The 20762-nt window shown below is 32.5% G+C and overlaps 1 protein-coding gene across 2 annotated transcripts in view; it reads left to right on the plus strand.

Annotated features, from left to right (window-relative positions):
- Positions 1-4678: 4678 nt before the first annotated feature.
- Positions 4679-20762, plus strand: part of LOC147063706 (methanethiol oxidase) — a 586211-nt gene continuing 570127 nt past the window's right edge. Inside the window, exons 1-2 of one of the 2 annotated variants that reach the window (XM_085959858.1) lie at positions 4679-4826; positions 7726-7876. In XM_085959858.1, coding sequence (XP_085815984.1) covers positions 7861-7876 — 16 coding nt within the window. In that variant the 5' untranslated portion in view covers positions 4679-4826; positions 7726-7860. The remainder of the gene's footprint in view (positions 4827-7725; positions 7877-20762) is intronic. The other variant, XM_085959859.1, reaches the window with a different exon arrangement.

Here is a 20762-nt window from a genome sequence, read left to right on the forward strand (position 1 = left end):
TCAAGATATTATAAATTATTATAGTATGTATTAACAAATATATTTTAAAACTTAAGGAGATAGATAACATATTTGATCACTTACTGGCAAACTAACTAATAAACTAAACCGGTGGGTCATGGGATATGAATTTACAGCCGACCGACAAGATAACTTCATAATATATTATAATAATAATACACCCAGTTTTACCTACTCACACTTATGCAAGACGAGGTATTTACTACAGTGTCCCCGGTCCAGCATCGGTAGATGTGGATAAAATGTGCATAGCACGTGCAAAACGGCATACAGACGTACGCATTGTTCAGTTTCCTTTTGAATTTTGAGAATCATAACTGGCAATCGCATATAGCATCTCATAATATATTATTGCTTTGATTTTAAAGGGACCACCGAATTTCGACCCCAGAAGTATCGTTGTATTGTACTATGTAGGTAGAGCCAAAACTCACATAGAGTATTAGGGATGGGCCAAGAAACAATAATCAAGGATGGGCAAACAGTACAAATAAAATATATACTTAATTAATTTATACAAAATGAATGTATTATGGTAGGAACGTATAACATGAATATCAATTGAATATTGATTATAGAATGATGATGAGGGGACCGGGGTCTGTCCCCTAGGTACCCAAAGGAAGAGCCGCCCCTGCACAACAAGTCGAATATTTATTAATTAAATAATAAACCAACTACAAAAAGTATTCACTACACCAGATCCTATGTTTGCATGTGAAGAAGCATCCGATATTTTTAAATATTCGGAATATTACAGGAGTAGTTACCCAAAACGGAGGTCACCACGTACTCAAACGTTATCTAACCGAGTTTAAAATGACATAGTGTGTCTATAATCATATATAAACAAAGACTAAAGCCGCAAATTTTCTAGAGGAAACAAAATTATGCATTTATGGCGACAAGGTCGGACGGCCCAATAAATCTAATAGCTATTTATTTTCTGTAAAATTTTCAGGACCTTCCCAGAGGATGTGGTTTGCGTCTAATCTCTGTAATAAAAGAACCCATGAGAGAGGGGCATAGTGAATTAACAAATATAAATTATTCTAAATAATAAATATATACCTAATACAGAAAACAAAACAAAGATATCTTCATTTCCGCTATAAGACGCCGTTTTTAACACAATTTGCCTTGGTGGCGACCAGGTTAGACGGCCCGATGGGCCCAACAGCTTGTTGAACCGACTCAGCGTGACCGATTGGGCCTGTGTGTGGATGGACCCTGCCAAACGGCTCCGCTCCGTCGGATCCTATTAGCGGGTAGTCCCAGAGGAACTGGCTTAAAGGTCATAGAACCTGCCAGCGAAGCCACTACTTCCAGTCAAGAGTTGTTTGATTGTTCTTAAGTCGAATCGATTATTTCCAATCGCCATTTAATATTTGAAAAAAATATATATTATCTAGTGGTGGAGGCGTCCCATTTGTCCTGGAAAATTTTTGCACGAATCTTTTCACAATTATTTGTCAAAACTGGTTCTTATACATTTTTCTATAAAAATTATAATATGTCAATTGGGAAAGTTGGGATATCGCTGGATAAATATAGTGATACAAGAAGTAGAACACGTCAAAACAGTAGAACTAGAACTGTTTGATTGACGAAGTAGTTAACGTTTAGTATCTGCTCATGTAGAGTATAATAAGCTTTATAACTTTGCACATTTTTTGCATTTTTACTACACTGATACGCCTCGTTGCCTCGTATACAATTAGATCAAATGATATGCACTTGTATTAATGTAAATATAGTAAAAATAAATAAATGGATAATATATTATGTAATATTTTAAGAATATAATATGACATCATTGTCATTTTAGAGCCGGGGTGCAAAGTTATGAAATGGTGACTCTACGTGACAATGCAATGCACAACACTAAGAAAAGTGGAACCACCTTGAAGATAAAAATACGGTTATTTAAATACATAATCTTAACTAAAACTCTCACTTAAAGGTCGTCAGGTTATTTTTCGACAAATTTAATTACATTAATATGTTGTAATAATAAATACCGAATTACGAAGTATTTTTTTTATTTTTATTAAATCCTTTGGCAAGTGAGTTCAAAGTGGATTTTATTTGAAGTCTGGAAGTCACCCTCAATGAGCACTTGAATTTTCTAAAAGTTTCTTTCAAAAATAAAGTTTTCTCAGAGACTAAAGGCTTAATTATTGTGGTTTTGTTCTCAGACGTTCAGTATTTTAACGTACATGGTGTGGGATAAATGAGTCGCTTAGAAACATAACTCACATATTGCAATTTTGTCGTTTTTTAGTTAAATATGCCAAGTGATTCTAAATGAATTAATCTATATACCGAAAAATAGTTGAGTATTAAAAGCCAATTTAAACCATGTGAAAATCGTTGACAAAGTTCATTGTTGGTGTAATATGTCGTATATTTCAAAGAATAGAGTTTTGTCACCAACGCCTTCCTAACCAATCGGGGAGCTATATTTCTCATAGTATGCTGTATGTCTGCAACGTTAAGAGTATTAGGTATATATATTTAAAAAAAAAGTTATTCGACTCTCTCACTCATTAATATTCTAGGGAGTTCAATACTGTTCTTCTAATTACAAAAAATAGTGCTCTGTTGGTTTTTAGCGATTATCTCAAAACTTGATTTTTGGAATATGTGAGTTATGATTCTAAGCGACTCAAATATAGTGGTAACTGGCTATACTCTCTAGTAATTATATATTAAATATACATATATCTACATATTTTTTTTGTAAGAAATAAGAAATATACCTATTAGAAAAAATGCACTGTATAAACTTGATAACAAACATTGCATTACGAGCGATACGCTTTATCATTATATAACCTGACCTAATCTAACTGATAGCGAATCAGTTTATATAACATCCACATGCCAACCGTTGGAATAGTTAGTACAACGGCCGTCTCTTTATAAATACGATTCGGACTCAGAGATAGAAAAAACAAAAATGTTTTTTGTTTAGTTTGTACTGATAATTGATCGAATGGCGAACGGTTAAAATAACTATGGCTGATCAAAAGTCGGTTAACAATATAATCCACACTCTGTGGACATAGTCATGACCTTCACAAGGGGGCTTAAATGGCTCTAGCCTGATGTGGCGGATCGACTAGATAAGACTTATGCACAAACACACATTACAAATTTACTCTAATTGTAAAAAAGTCGCCGGCAGCGCTATTTTATTCAAGCGTACTATTTTTTTTTTAATATGGTTATGTGATACAATTTTTGATTATTGTGTGTCGACACACTGAATTATACTATTTGTAAAACGCTACCATAGAACGTCACACTGCTTTTAACTTTAGTGATAGGTAGGGGGCCTGCCAAAGATCCTAGCCTGGGAGTCCGCTTCAGGATGTGGGGGCCATGGACATGGTAATTTATTTTACTTATTTATTAAGCATATGCCTAGATAGGTGATCCCTTATTATTGGTAGGAGACTATGCTATTCCCATTCATTTATGAAGAATGGGACTTGAACCGATAAACATCGCATTTCGGGCGATGAGCTTTTACGTTTAACCCAGCGATGCTCTCATTAATGACGTCAACATTTCCCAACATGATATAGAATCCGTTTAAGCAAGTTTGTCATCGAATCAGTTTATATAATATATCCAAATACTGCTATTAAAAAATAAATGAAAACTACGAAGATTCTCTCAAATATTTAAGGTGAATGTTGGGGATAACGCGAAAAGACCACAAAAAATGGATAAGTAAGCAAAAGTATGCGATGTGATAGAAGTTGCTTAACAGACGAAGGGCTGGACGACACGCTAGTATCGTCATAAAACGCCCATAGAGACTCCCTAAAGCCCGATGGATAGACAAACTCATAAAATTCGGTGGATGTATGTGGTAGCGAACAACTAGAACTAGGGACTTTGAAGAGAGGAAGGAGCTAGGGTAGGCCTTTATCCAGCAGTGTATCGACCCAACTGATGATAGTGAGCATAGTGAGCTTTATCACGTGTGATTAATATAATATGTTATATACAGCGAAATAGATAAGTTTACGAACCAGAGCGCTCAAAAATTTTCTGAGGATATTAACAAGGTTATCAAATTTTATGTGTATTTTATAAACATAAGTTTGCTAGATTTTTTGTTATATCGATGGCATATCTAGCTCAGACGGTCAAATTATTTTGTCCGTGAGACGGAGCGATAACTTTACAAATTTCACGAACCGGAACGGCGCTCCGGTGCGTTCCGGTCCATTTCGAGCCCTGGTTATATATAACTATGTACATAAAAGCAATATATTTGGTGAATACTAAGTGATCGATCTTATTAATTACAATGAATAACCATCAACTAAAAAATCGTATAGTTCTTCAAGGCGGTCTTAACCTTATTATCTGTGTATATGAAAATATTATAGTCACCAAATTAATATATAATAAGTATGTACCCAATCTATACTATCATTTTTTTGTAACTACAATATTGAATGATAAATGAACAACTATTATTGAATATGAACGAATCATAAAAACCGATTAAATTCGAATCAAATATTAATAAAAATGTTCATATCGTTGGCAGTCGGACAACCTTGAAAAAATATCCACTAAATTGGTAGCAGTGATTGAAGATTGCAGCCACATTCGTGACTATCTTCACTCCGGTATTCTTAGCGGTATATTAATTCCGTAAATGTCAAAGTATTTATTATCAAACGTCCGAACAGTGCTTCGATTTTCGATTAGTTAGTTTGTTTTGTTCGTCCAAGTCAATTGTGTGTCCGTGAACTTGAAGAATCACATCAATTTTTGTCGTAACGTTAATTTGTTATTTAAAACATTTAATTTACCTGGTTTTAATATTCAGTGAAGTGCATTCGTTGTTATCACCTTTGTATCTTGCATATTTTAATATTGTTTTTTTAAGTTTATTATTGCGCGTTATAGTGTTTTAGTACTTAGTCGTATTTTATGAAATATAATTCGTAATTTTAATAACATAATGTAGTAATTGATGAAACTTCTTTATCAGATTATTTCATTTTACCATATATACTAAAATAATAAGAGTTATTTATTCAGATGAGAGTTATATTATGTAACCTTTCTTTGTCATGCTTAAATATTCTAATTAAAAAAATATAATTTTTAAAACAAATGAATGTAACGTTTGCTGCCATTCGTATTACGAATTGACGTGGACCTTTTTAATGTGTGATGATAATAATATTCTACTTTTCGTAACATTAAAACAAAAATACAAATTTACACTAAAATTTTATTTTTCACTACCAAATATCATGTTTCACACTACACCACGTTTGCTCCCATAGGGAGTTTACTACTAGGCAGCTAATATAATAATATAGCATATTCATCGCCCCCACATCCGAAAACGGGCCCCCAGACCAGGATGTTTGGTGCCCCCCCCCCTACCTATCGCTATGATGAAGGGCAGTGTGATTTTTTTTTCAATGTTGTTCCCCAAATTGTATTTCCGCGAAACTCCAGGGATCTTTGAGGTCAAATTAAGGGTGTTTCGTATATTCTTAGCGATTTTTGTCTTTTTAAATACATCCGGTTGATTTATTGAGTTATCGGAACTCAACTTCATTATTATGAAGCACTGATCGCGACCCCTTTGTGGTGACCAAATAACATGAGACCCTTCGACATATTGGATTAATAGCCATTTTTAAAGTCAGGAAACACACTAATAATAATTATAAAATAAAATTCTACACATGAATTATAATTTAACTATTTCTTTATGTAAAATGCTCTGTGGATATACCTAATAGCGCCACAGGCGACTTTTTTTTCCTATCAAAGCAAATTTGTGAAATATGTATATCTCACTTAACCGGCCACGCCAGGCCCCCCTAAGCCCAAACCCCCAGGCTAAAGCCATGTCAGCCCCCCTGTGGGGGCCATACGCATATTGCAGAACCAACCTGCCACTGGTAATGCCAATTGGGAGGGCGATAGCTATGTTCAACAAAATTGCGTCGGGTGTTGATATATTTCACCTACGTGAGAATGAGTTTAGGTGGATGTTGTTTTATAAATTCTTAAAATAGGGTCTGTTTAACTCATCCGGTGTACTTCCTTGTAGCTATCTAATTTATCTACTGATATATCTCTTTTTTTATTTAATACTGTTATATTTATATATCTTTGTTTCTAAATGTCATGTTGTGAACGTCTTAAACTTATAATTTGTAATGTCCACAATATGTTAAAAAAAAAATAATAATATTAAAATTGAAATATATTATAACTGATGTATTGCACTAATCCATACTAATCGGTTTTGCTATCTGGGTTTCAAACGGTCAAATGCGTATTGATTATCTGAAATATAAACAGTTTACATATTCTGTTGCTAGAGGCATTTCTGTCATCCTTAATAATAAATACTAATAACGATCGCAGTTTACCTACTAGTTAATGATAAACGCTGATCTAGGCACTTAACCATGCATAGTATTAATTAGCAAAGTATACTATCATCAAATTAGTAATATGAAAGATAAACCATTTATCAGTATACATGACATTGTCATGTATTTATATTGCTTGACTATTTTCTAATCTAATAAATAATGAGATTCTAATGGGAATATTGTATAACATATGTGAGAATATTATACAATGTATCGTCCGACATATAACCTGTTTTATGCGCGTACACAGCATATCACTTTGTTGTGTAAATAAATAATAGTGTAAATGAACCAAATTGAGGTGTTCATACGTTCAAAAAATCTGGTAAATATAATACATAATTATGGTGACTATATTTTAAGTATAAGAAAAACAAAAGACATCGGAAAAACGTTCTTAATATAAATAATTACAAGATAAAAAGAACTTTTTAAATATAACGTTTTTAAATTTTCTGTTGAATCATATTATAAACTTGACTAGCTTAAACGATCAAAAAAATTTGTACTTGATAGAAATACTGAATAAATATAGAATACTGAAATGTCATTTTGACATTTTATATTGATTTCCATAGTAACGCACGTATATATTAATAATTTAGTTGCTTTAATTTACGATGGTTAAAGGTATTATCACATAAAATAACAGACACTGGTAAAAATATAGGTACGTAAATGTGATGTATGCTTAGATATAAGTATAAATAATAATCACTAGTCAAAAACACGTACAATAATGCATACTTAATACACTGAAACGCGAAATATTTTCTTATATGTACAATTAAAATATTTTAAAACAAAATATATGCAGGTTAATAATAGTTATATAGGTTTCCTTTTTAGCGTTTATTTTGGAATTTACTTTTAAAAAAATAAATAAAAGACAGTCCTTTATTAATAAGGGGCGCATGGTCACCGTACGTATAACACATACATTAGTAAGGCACTAGGTAGTATTTGCAAAACAAAAAATACCATTGTGTTTTATATTTATTTAAAGTTAATTCACTACATTCAGTTTAAGTTAAAACACATGCTACAAAATATATCGTATTATATTTGAATCTGTCTGGTAGTTTTAATGCAATAATTTGGTAAAGAAGTGTATGCAGTAATAATTTTTAAAAGATTAATAAAAACTATTAAATTGATTATTATAATCAATTATTCATTATTGATAGAAACGTACTTAATGAATATTATGCATTTCTTAATTATTGCTTATTTTATTAAACGGCAATTTCAATTAATTATCTAACAGATGTGATAATCTAATTATTCAAAAAGGTGAATTTTAAATATTTGTTATTACAGCTCAAATAGTGACATATAATATTATTATAATAAACAATTGTTTTTTTATTATTGTGCGTCATCAAATCAACACTTGTTCACAATGGCTGGAGCTCATGGTGAGTTTTAAAATATGTTTTTTCTTTGTTAAGTTTTCAACATACCTACCATCCATCCCGTTTTAGACCATATTATTTTATTCCCATGGTTACATGTAAACTGTACGTACGTATTATATTTCGCTGTGCTATCGAAAAGAGATGGCCGTATAAATGGCCCCCACATCCTGAAGCGGGCCTCAAGGCTAGGATCTATGGCAGGCCCCTCTACCTATCGCTAAGGAGAAAGGCAGTGTGACGCTACACAGTAGCGTTTTCCAAATGGTGTACTAAATTATTTAATGTGTATATTTTTTGTGTTTTTTTTTATATTTTAATACAACCATTTGAATGGAATTGTCGAGTAATCGATACACAAATAAAAATTGTATCGTACAAACATATAATTTTAAATAATAACGTTATTTATTGAAGGAAAATAGTGCAGCATGCGATTTTTTTTACTATTAGAGAGAATTTGTGATGTGTATTTATATCACTTATCTGGTCGGTTCGTCACACCGGGCCCTTCCTGAGCCCGGGCCCCCAGGCTAGAGCCCTGTCAGCCCCTTCTTTGTGGGGGCCATGGCCGTATACTACTAACGTCAAAAAACGACGCGTTGTTTGTGGAAGATTGCAGACATTGATGTATCATTTTTTTTAGATTACCTGCAATAAGAAGATTAATTATTTTATATTGATTGATATGAAATACCTGATAATAACGCTGTCATCATTATCATATAATATTTGATAATAACAACTTAATACCTACTGTTACATTCCCAAATGGTCCCCATTTGGGGATGTCTCTGTAAATCTGGAGAGGCCCAAATCGGTATCAAACCAACAAATAGTAAGGGTTGATCACGAAAATAAATAATAATAAAGCCGGCAATACTGTAAATCACGGCCGCTTAAAAATATCTGCAACGTTGCCATTGTCGTCGTTTTTCGACAGCGCTTACCGTTGAAAGCGAAACATAAAATGGCGGGGACAATACGCGGCAGACGGCCAGACAGTAAACATTGTTAACTCGCGCTACGCATAAAATAAATTATAAAAAAATGTAACCATTAGTAGATATTAACGTAAATAAACCTCGCCGTTTCCACCACAATTCCGGTGGGTTATTTGTCCACCTCCAAGTCCTGAATCCAGACGAAAAACCACACAAAGAAACAAAGTGACAGCATCTTTCCACTTTCGTAAATGGTGGGAAATGACACTACGAGAATTTTATATAAATACATACGATATGATTGGATTTTAATTTACTTACATATGTACTTATTTTCTTTCCATTTTATTCCGATGGTTTCTAAACGTATTTTTTAGGGCTACATTTTGACATGAATTTAATCCCAATGATATACGGCATTCGGTTTCTGATACAACAGTTCACGGTGAACTGTGATACTACATCGACCAACTGCATAATATATACTTTCTAGACACGATGTAAGTCACAAAGACTACGATTGTGGGTCGAATTGAATTGTTTGAATAATTCCAATAAAAGCAGTCAAATTATTGTAAGCGACGTTTGTTCTTTTACAAACGAAACCGTATAATCACTTACATAAAATTAAAATTACATATAAATTCTATGATGTTTTTTTACATTCATAATGTGTCCTCCAAACTAAACTGTAACTCCAAATTATACTGAATTATTCGTACAGGCGAAGGTGAGAGGTGTCGGTTTGTATTCTTTGTCATTTTTGAGTAGCCTAGGAATCACTGTCCTCTTATGCCTATAACATTTTCTTCCAGCGCTCTTTGAGTCTTGCCTTAAATTTGTGAACTACGCTTAAATATATTTAATTTATTACACGTATATGTTACGATTTACAGAAATGAATATAACACACAATCAAGCTATGCAAAATGTTCATTTTCATTTACATTACGAGAGCACTTAGGGCTTTTTGCTATCGGGCGACATTACCTTTATCTTGTCATACCAGACTTGCAAATTAACATACAGAGCTGACGAAAGTTCAAATTTGTAAAAATAATATTATTGTGCCAGCGAAACTTTTTTCATAAAACTTTTATTGTGTGGATATTCTCTGAGCGCGTCGCAGTTGCAGGTATTTTAGAAATGTTTTTTGTGAAGCTGCTGTTGTGCTGATTTTTTGTGTTATATTTATGATTATATTATTTTTTTCACGCATTCTATATACAAATAGTTCAACAACTACTATTGTACATTCAAAACAACGTAGTAAATGACTCTTACATTAATAAGTACGTAAATCTACCAACATTAAAATTACCGAACTTTATTTATCTATTGAGGATCGTTTTAATACCTTCATAGGCCCCGTAGGCATTTATTTTTAGAGGCCCTGATCTAAAAATTTTACATTAAAATTATCAGATTTTAAATGTACGAATTTTTCTTGTAGTTCACGGTGTTATTATTGCAAACTTCAAGTCACAGCCATATTACATGACATATTATACTGATTGGTGTATAAGGTCGTTGTAAAAAACATGCTGAATGGATTTCACGTGCAGCCAACAGTCTTAACTTGGTTGGATCAATTGCAGTGGAGTGTTGTTTAACGGTAGTAAAATATCAGAAAAATAACATTAAACTGATAGTATGGGGGCAGGAACAGGGATGGAGCAAGGGTGTCTACCGCCCGGGATATATAAATTATACAATTATATATAAAATATCACAAAATAAGCCAATGAATAAGGAAGGAGTGAGTAGGTACGCGATCAGGGGCCTTATGTTGTAACTTGCGAGTTGAAGTCGCCCGGTCGACATGACGTCATATGACATCATTGTGACGTACTACCGGGGTGAGTCAATGCATTCGAGAAATTAACGCTACTCTAATACTGGCGTTATTCATTGTCCCCATACACAAATAGGTGTTTCAGCGTAATAATATCTATGGTGAGCCGTGTGCATTGGGCGACTCGCCTCGATACGTGTATTGAGCTTACGTCACAATTACGTAATGTCGTCGGGTGACTTCATGTCACAAGTTATAACATAGGGCACCTGATAGAAATCACTAAGTAGATGAAATGGACAACCGTTGAATAAATGCTGTCATACAGTGGTACCCAAGAGGAATTAAACACCCACAGGGATGCCCTAAAACCCTCTGGATGGACTAACTCATACATTTCGGTGGATATACGTGGCAGTAAAGAAGAGTGGAGGTAGTTAGGGGAGGTATTCATCCAGCAATGGATCGACACCGGCTGATGATGATATATTATAGTAAGATGCAAAGTTATATATTTTTCCAGCGAGCAACTGCATTATAGATTTATTTAGTCGTTTCATTAATTTTATACGCTTCGACTTTGTTCTGTCGCTCAAATATGGATACATATTTTTATAAGTATGGAATAGTTCAGGGGCAGCTCTACCTTAAGGGTTTGTAGAGACCATCCCCCAATTGTTATGTCAAAAATACACGTCCGATATTTTTATCATCGTCATAATATACCTACTCAATTACACGATGAAATGAACTATTTAAGTTATCTTATCCATCTAGACCAGTCGCAATTTTATAGACATATTTATTATTATACAAATAAATAAAGCAATGATTGTAAATTGTGTAATAACATAATGATGATTATGTGGTATTAAAATAATTAACTATCTTGAATATGCCCTATTTCACGGTGACAACTATGTACAAATTAAGAAAACTTTGTTGTCTATTTTTGCTGGTGTCACTCAGTCCCATCACGTCGCCGCGGTACAAATCTCGTTCGACAAAGGATGTGAATGCATCAGCGTTAGTATACGCATACTGGGGAACGAATCAAATGACCCCTAGGTGAGTAGAAGCGCTCTCTGTGTATCGTTGTTCAAAACTAATAATGGTGAGATAATTATTAATAATTAAATTAATATTTTTAAGGACGTATTTTAGATGTGATTAAGTAACGACGCTGATAATCATATTATTTATTCTGAAAAATGACACATTTCCTCATTAATAAAATCATATTATTATAAGTAGCTTGGTACATAATATATTATGAGAAAGTAGTCAGGTATGTATATTTAATATTGAATGGCTGAACCCCACCACCTAGAAAGTCGTCGAGCCGCCACTGGAATAGTTTAATTATATATTAAGTCAATATTTTTATTGATAATTCATTAAAAATTGTCGTACAAGAATGGTCAATAATAATTTCTTTCACCTTTCAAGTCATTGTTTGTCTGCTATAGTATGTTTATTATTTATGAGATAATATTATCAATTATCACTTTTGTGTTGACCTGTGATACTTTATTTTTCCTATCTACCAAATGATAATAGTATAATTATGAGTTGTTATGCAATTAGAGCAAACAATTTGGTTGACGTGAAAGGTATTTAGAGAATATTATATTTATTTCATGCAATGTTATCAATTGTCATTCATTATTTATCAAATAAGTTTCAATGTGTTGGTCGAATGTTATCAATTATCATTTACAACAACCAATAGTCTACGACACATAATATATTTAAGAATAAAATTATGATAAGACGTTATATAATGTATTAAGAATAACAAACTGTATTGTATTGAGATGATATGACGCTTCTCATTTATCTACAACTAGCTGAGCCAGCTGGCTCTCGCCAGTCTGTCTCGCTAGGTCTTGCAGACGGCTTGGCGGTATTGGATATTAACATAATTGTGAAGTATGCATAGGCGGCGCCATAATTTTCCCTTCGTCATAGATTTTCATTCACCTCAGACAGTTTGATATTTTGCTGATTTGTCAGTTTTACGATTTGCAAGTCGTCACTGCCAATATAAATTCGGGGTCATATGCGTAGTCTATTCTGGAGTCTGGCCTTTACAATATCGTCTGACACCACTTCAGACTGATAGGCTTAGCAGAACAGCTGGCAATCGCCGATTGCTACTACTGACATTTTAATAGAATATACCTAATATGTTTATATTGCACTTTCTCATTCATTCTTATTTATTTTCGTTAAACTAAGAACATACATTACACGTCATGTTGTTGGTTAGTTTTTTATAATTCATTAAACCCTGCCTAAACCAAACAATAGTAGTTAAAATATTATTCTATCTATTAAATATCCAAAATAATGCATGATTTAATGGCATAATTTTAAATATTTTATAGACATATGAGTATTATGGCTTGGTTTCCCAGGGTTTAATTGAATTTAAAAAACTAACCAACAACATGACGTGTAATGTATGTTCATAGTTTAACGAAAATAAATATGAATGAATGAGAACACTATCTGTAAATTGTAGTCTTAGTTTAATGTAAATAAATACGTATAACTAACAACGTTTAGTCTGTACTATCTATGGTGGATCCACCCTACCTCCACCCATCGCCACTGCAGGATAGTCTTATTTTTCATACATTTAGATTATTGCGATATAATACGTTTTATTTATTCAATGGGATCACCTTAGATTGCACCCACTATTTCTTATAATAAGTCTTTTAAGATACTCGTAATTACCACTCTGAAGGGGTGTGTCCATATGTTTTGTTTAGGAGCAAAAATGGTACTTTATTTTAAAATTCGTAAATTGTTAATATACTAATGAATAAATTTCAACATGCTAAAATTATTATTTAACAAATTATCTTTGTGGGGAAATAAAAAAAATATTATTTTTATCATGTACAAAAATGGAAAAAGAAACAGGTAGGTACTTACTTATTGTACCTAATTGTGTCGTATAAAGGTCATAATCGACTATATTTGACTATAAGTATATATTTCACTTAGAAGAAATAAAATATGAAATAGCAAACAACATGCATAATATCATTATCAAAAGAAACATTATTGCAATTTAATTTTTATTAATATTAATAGTCACTAATGATATAAAAGAAGAAGAAAAGTTACTGTAATTTTATATGTAAATATTATTATAAAATATATAGCTAAACATTATTAATGTTTAATTACTTGTATTATTACTGAATCACGATAACTACCTATCTATTTTATATGGAAGTGTGTGATACTTCGACGTTGATCTGACAATAGTATCTATCTGACATTTATAGTAATTTTTTCAGGGGGTTCAAAAAACTGTTTTTGTCGGTATCAGTATTATTTTTATTTTTCAAGTGAAATGATTTAATATTAGTACTAAAACAGTCATTTAAAGATGTATGAAAATTGTAATGTCATAATAAAATGAATCACGCAGATAGATAATATTTCTTTTTAGTTTCTAGACACTTCGATGCAGATAGACACTATTTTCCACGTCAAATTTGAGCATTTTAGGATTTTTTTCGTAGAACAATAATATTTCCATTCGATTTGTCACAATTTTGTACAAAATACACCAATAACCTAGAATTTGCCAAAACTGCAGATAGATACTATTATCAGATCACAGTCGACTTACTATAATATTGAGAAGAGCGTAATATGTACCTATATAATGTAGTTTCTTATTTATTAAGTCTGAAATTATTCAATTTATTGATGGAATTATTAAAATTATCTTCATCTTACAATAAATGTCTTGATTGAAATTGATTATTTATGGATGCTAATAGAAATGTCACATTTTTTTGATTACTTATTCCTGCAAATTCTGAATTTGAAATCTGATACGTCAAATGAACTTGTTTTGCGAAAGAAAACAAATGACAATCTAAGTCTTTTAGTTTGACAGATAAAAAGCAGTGACATGGTTTTAGATTGTATTTTCTTAGTAATTAGTGAGGGAATATGTATTTATTTTGTGTTAAAACTCAAGAATACGCACATGTGCTACTTACAGATTTGAATAATTTTGTGGAATATTAATTTAGATATTTTGCAATATTGATTATATAAAAAGTATTTAACGACATTATAATCAATTTGAGGTACACGGACTGCAAGATGCGAAAATGTATGGTGACGGATATAAAACGCGATTTAAAAACGATAGTATCTGTGATTGTGTCGAGTTTTATCAGATTGTGCCCGATTCAAATGGAAGTAGATTCGGGACTCTAAAAATTGAAGTGAATTCCTTTAATAATCAACAAAGTGGTATTTAAATAAAAAAGTTGACGTATTTTCCAAAATCTCTTAGGATAATAATATATAGGAGACTAGCTGAGCCAGCTGGCTCTCGCCAGTCTGTCTCGCTAGGTCTTGCAGACAGCTTTTCATCATAGTGACTTGGTGTTGGATTTTAATATAATAATTGTAAAGTGTGTATAGACGGCGCCATAGTTTTCCCTTCGGGATGGATTTTCATTCACGTCAGACAATTGAAAATTTATCTGATTTGTCAGTTTTACGATATGCATGTCGTCACTGCAAATACAAATTTGGAGTCATGTGCGTAGTCTATTCTGGAGTCTGGCCTTCTCAATATCATCTGACACCATTTCAGGCTGCTAAGCCTAGCAAAACAGCTGGCAATCGCCGATTGCTACCACTGTCATTTTAATTTTAAAACAATATATGTGTAGGTATGTGCATTTAAATATGATAAATAGTTATACATCTCAATCGTGATTATCATAAATAGCGATCCAATATAACGCGAATATTAATCTCTTTCGGGTCCCATTTACATAATAGAAAAAGGTTAGCAGCATAAAAAATAAATTTAAACATTATTTTGTTTCATTGTCTATAAAAAATAAATGCTTGGAGCCACAGAATAATATTTTAAAAATCATATTTTGTTTTAAAAATTAACCTTAAACAATATAATTTCCCGGTGCGGGACATTCATATCGAGACAAATGTTGATAAATAATGAAGTAATACATATTATATCTGATAAGAATAGGAATTTATAAGACCTAAAGATGTGGAATCAGCTTAAAGAGGCCTTCATCCAGCAGTGGATTGATACAGGTTGATGACGATAATGACGATATAAATGGGTAGGTAGGTAGGTCACAAATTAAAAAAAATATTGCAGTTTATATGACCAAGAAGAGTAGAATTAGGTTGGGATAACCTTCATCCAGCAGTGGATTAATCTTGGTTTATGATGATAATGACGATATTATGAATGGGAAAATATAATATCAGCAATTTTGATAAATATAGTAATTCATATGACCGACAGAAATTCAAACAACTTAGAGAGGCCTTCATCCACCGGTGGATTGATTCAGGTTCATAATGATAATGGAAATATAAATAGATATAATATATTATCACCGATGTTGATAAATACAGCAATTCAAATGACAGAAAGGAGTAGAATCAGGCATGGGAGGCCTTTATTCAGCAATAGATGGGTTCAGGTCAATGATGATAAAGACGATAGAAATAGGTATAATATAGTAGTAGAATCAGGTTGCGGAACTCTTCATCCAGCAGTGAATTGATCCTGGTTGATGATGATGACGATATGAATATGTAGATAAATGTAATATCACCGATTTTGATAAATACAGAAATTCATATCACAGAAAGGAGTAGAATCAGGCTAAGGAGGTCTTTAAGTAGTGGATTGGTTTAGGTCCATGATGATGATGATGACGATATGAATATGTAAATAAATATAATATCACCGATTATGATAAATACAGCAATTCATATGACAGAAAAGAGTAGAATCAGGCTAGCGAGGTCTTTATTAAGCAGTGGATTGTGTCAGGTCGATGATGATGATGATGATAATGATGATAATGACGATATAAATATGTAAATAAATATAATATCACCGATTTTGATAAATACAGCAATTCATATGACAGAAAGGAGTAGAATCAAGCTAGGGAGGTCTTTATTAAGCAGTGGATTGGTTTAGGTCGATGATGATGATGATGACGATATGAATATGTAGATAAATATAATATCACCGATTTTGATAAATACAGCAATTCATATGACAGAAAGGAGTAGAATCTGGCTAGGGAGGTCTTTATTAAGCAGTGGATTGGTTCAGGTCAATGATGATGATAATGATAATGACCATATGAATATGTAGATAAATATAATATCACCGATTTTGATAAATACATCAATGCATATGACAGAAAGGAGTAGAATCAGGCTAAGGAGGTATTAAAGTAGTGGATTGGTTCAGGTCAATGATGATGATGATGACGATATGAATATGTAAATAAATATAATATCACCGATTTTGATAAATACAGAAATTCATATGACAGAAAGGAGTAGAATCTGGCTAGGGAGGTCTTTATTAAGCAGTGGATTGGTTCAGGTCGATGATGATGATGATGATGACGATATGAATATGTAGAAAAATATAATATCACCGATTTTGATAAATACAGAAATTCATATTACAGAAAGGAGGAGAATTAGGCTAAGGGGGTCTTTATTAAGCAGTGGATTGGTTCAGGTATATGATAATGATGATGATGATGACGATATGAATGTGTAGATACATATAATATCACAGATTTTGATAAATACATACATTCATATGACAAAAGGAGTAGAATCAAGCTAGGGAGGTCTTTATTAAGCAGTGGATGGATCCTGGTTGATGATGATGATGACGATATGAATATTTAAATAAATATAATATCACCGATTTTGATAAATACAGAAATTCATATGACAGAAAGGAGTAGAATCTGGCTAGGGAGGTCTTTATTAAGCAGTGGATTGGTTCAGGTCAATGATGATGATAATGATAATGACCATATGAATATGTAGATAAATATAATATCACCGATTTTGATAAATACATCAATGCATATGACAGAAAGGAGTAGAATCAGGCTAAGGAGGTCTTTAAGTAGTGGATTGGTTCAGGTCAATGATGATGATGATGACGATATGAATATGTAAATAAATATAATATCACCTATTTTGATAAATACAGAAATTCATATGTCAGAAAGGAGTAGAATCTGGCTAGGGAGGTCTTTATTAAGCAGTGGATTGGTTCAGGTCGATGATGATGATGACGATATGAATATGTTTTTAAATATAATATCATAGATTTTGATAAATACAGCAATTCATATGACAGAAAGGAGTAGAACCGGGCTAGGGAGGCCATTATCCAGCAGTGGATTGGTTCAGGTCGATGATATAAGAATGATAGAAATAGGTATAATATCGCAAATTCGTTAAACCGATAGTAGTAGAATCAGGTTGCGGAACCCTTCATCCAGTAGTGGATTGATCCTAGTTGATGATGATGATGATGATTATGATGACGATATGAATATGTAGATAAATAACATTAGAAATTCAATACTGTCAAGAATACAATCAACGTAGAGAGGCCTTCATCCAGCAGTGGATTTATTGAGGCTCGTGATAATAATGGCATTATATATAGATAGGTAGATTATAATATTATATCACTGATTTTGATAAATATAACAATTCATGTGTAAGTAAGGAGTAGAATAAGGCTTAGGAGGCCTTCATCCAGCAGTGTATAGGTCAAGATTGATGATGATAGAGACGAAAAAAATAGGTAGATATTATACAATATCACACATTTTGATAACTATAACAATTCGTATTAATTTCTTTCATTGTTTGCAATGGCAACTTTTTTAGTATGGAAATTAGTAGCCTAGGTAATTATTCAATAACAAAAATAGTGGGTGAACAGCCACAAAGAAGTATTTAAAAAAATCAAATTTGGAATGTCACGTTATCTATGATATGATGGACAGTGGCGGACACACCTGTCAGATTTTTATTTACGCAGTAAATTGTAGCAAGATTATGGTTTTTTCACCGGAAAAAAGTGCGCCAATGCCTACATTACGATATTTGAATAAAAATAATCGAATCCGTTTGTCAAATAAAGGATTAGAAGGTCTTAAGCGACGAAGACGTCATTCTGCTGTATGTTAAAAGAAGTATGGCGAATTGTATACGCTGTATGAGAAAATATCAGTTATAAACGTCAAGTACCTGTGAAATCATTGAAAATTTGTGAAATGTGGTCAATTCAAACGGTAGATGAATCGGTAGCGCACATTTTGAAGTGAAGATGTAAAAATAACAATAAAATGTCGCTTAAATGAGCCGTTAGTGAATTTTCCAAAATCTCTTAGGATAATAATATATAGGAGACTAGCTGAGCCAGCTGGCTCTCGCCAGTCTGTCTCGCTAGGTCTTGCAGACAGCTTTTCGTCATAATGACATGGTGTTGGATTTTAATATAATTGTAAAGTATGTATAGACGGCGCCATAGTTTTCCCTTATAGTTTTACGTCAGACATTTTGACATTTCGCTGATTTGTTAGTTTTGCGATTTGCATGTCGTCACTGCCAATACAAATTTGGAGTCATATGCGTAGTCTATTCTGGAGTCAGACCTTCACAATATTACCTGACACCACTTCAGGCTGCTAGGCCTAGCAGAACAGCTGGCAATCAACGATTGCTACCATTGACATTTTAATTTTAATACATTATATGTGTGGGTATGTGCATTTAAATATGATAAATAATTATACATCTCATTCATTCGAATATACAGCAATATTATGTGATTATCATTAAAAGCGATCCAATATATCCCAATATTAATCTCTTTCGGGTCCCATTTACATAATAGAAAAAGATAAGTAGCATTAAAAACAAATTTAAACATTGTTTTGTTTCATTGTCTATAAAAAACAAATGCTTGCAGCCAGAGAATAATATTTAAAAATCAAATTTTGAATTCAAAATTAACCTTAATCAATATAGTTTCCCTGTGCGGGACATTTATATCGAGACAAATGTTGATAAATAAGAAAGCAATACATATTATATCTGAGAGGAATAGACCAATTTTGATAATAATAGGAATTTATAAAACCTAAAAATGTGGAATCAGCTTAAAGAGGCCTTCATCCAGCAGTGGATTGATGACGATAATGACGATATAAATAGGTTGGTATATAAAATCACAAATTTAAAAAAAATATAGCAGTTTATATGACTAAGAAGAGTAGAATTAGGTTGGCATAACCTTCATCCAACAGCAGCAGATTGATCATGGTTGATGATGATAATGACGATATTATGAATGGGTAAATATAGTATCAGCAATTTTGATAAATATAGCAATTCATATGATCGACAGAAATACAAACAACTTAGAAAGGCCTTCATCCACCAGTGGATTGATTCAGGCTCATGATGGTAATGGCAATATAAATAGATATAATATCACCAATTTTGATAAATACAGCAATTCAAATGATATAAAGGAGTAGAATCAGGCATGGGAGGCCTTTATCCAGTAGTGGATTAGTTCAGGTCGATGATGATAAGGACGATAGAAATAGGTATAATATCACAAATTCGGTTAACCTATATAGTAGTAGAGTCAGATTGCGGAACCCTTCATCCAGCAGTGGATTGATCGTGGTTGATGATGATGACGATATGAGTATGTAGATAAATATAACATCACCGATTTTGATAAATACAGCAATTCATATGACAGAAAGGAGTATAATCAGGCTATGGGAGGCCTTTATCCAGCAGTGGATAGGTTCAGGTCGATGATGATAAGGATGATGGAAATAGGTATAATATCACAAATTCTTTAAACCGATAGTCGTAGAATCACGTTACGGAACCCTTCATCCAGCAGTGGATTGATGATGATGATGAAATTCAAGACTATCAAGAATACAATCAACGTAGAGGCCGTCATCCAGCAGTGAATTTATTAAGGCTCGTGATAAAAATGGCATTATAAATATAGATAGTATAATATCACTGATTTCCATGTGTAAGTAAGGAGTAGAATAAAGCTAAGGAGGCCTTCATCCAGCAGTGGATAGGTCCAGATTGATGATGATAAAGATGGTAAAAATAGGTAGATATTATACAATATCACACATTTTGTTAATTATAACAATTCGTATTAATTTATTTCATTGTTTGCAATGGCAACTTAATATGACTATATCTATGGAAATTAGTAGCCTAGGTAATT

This window comes from Rhyacophila brunnea, unplaced genomic scaffold, assembly GCF_057557595.1.
Source record: "Rhyacophila brunnea isolate RB1 unplaced genomic scaffold, BYU_Rbru_1.0 scaffold_9, whole genome shotgun sequence".
NCBI classification, from domain to species: domain Eukaryota; kingdom Metazoa; phylum Arthropoda; class Insecta; order Trichoptera; family Rhyacophilidae; genus Rhyacophila; species Rhyacophila brunnea.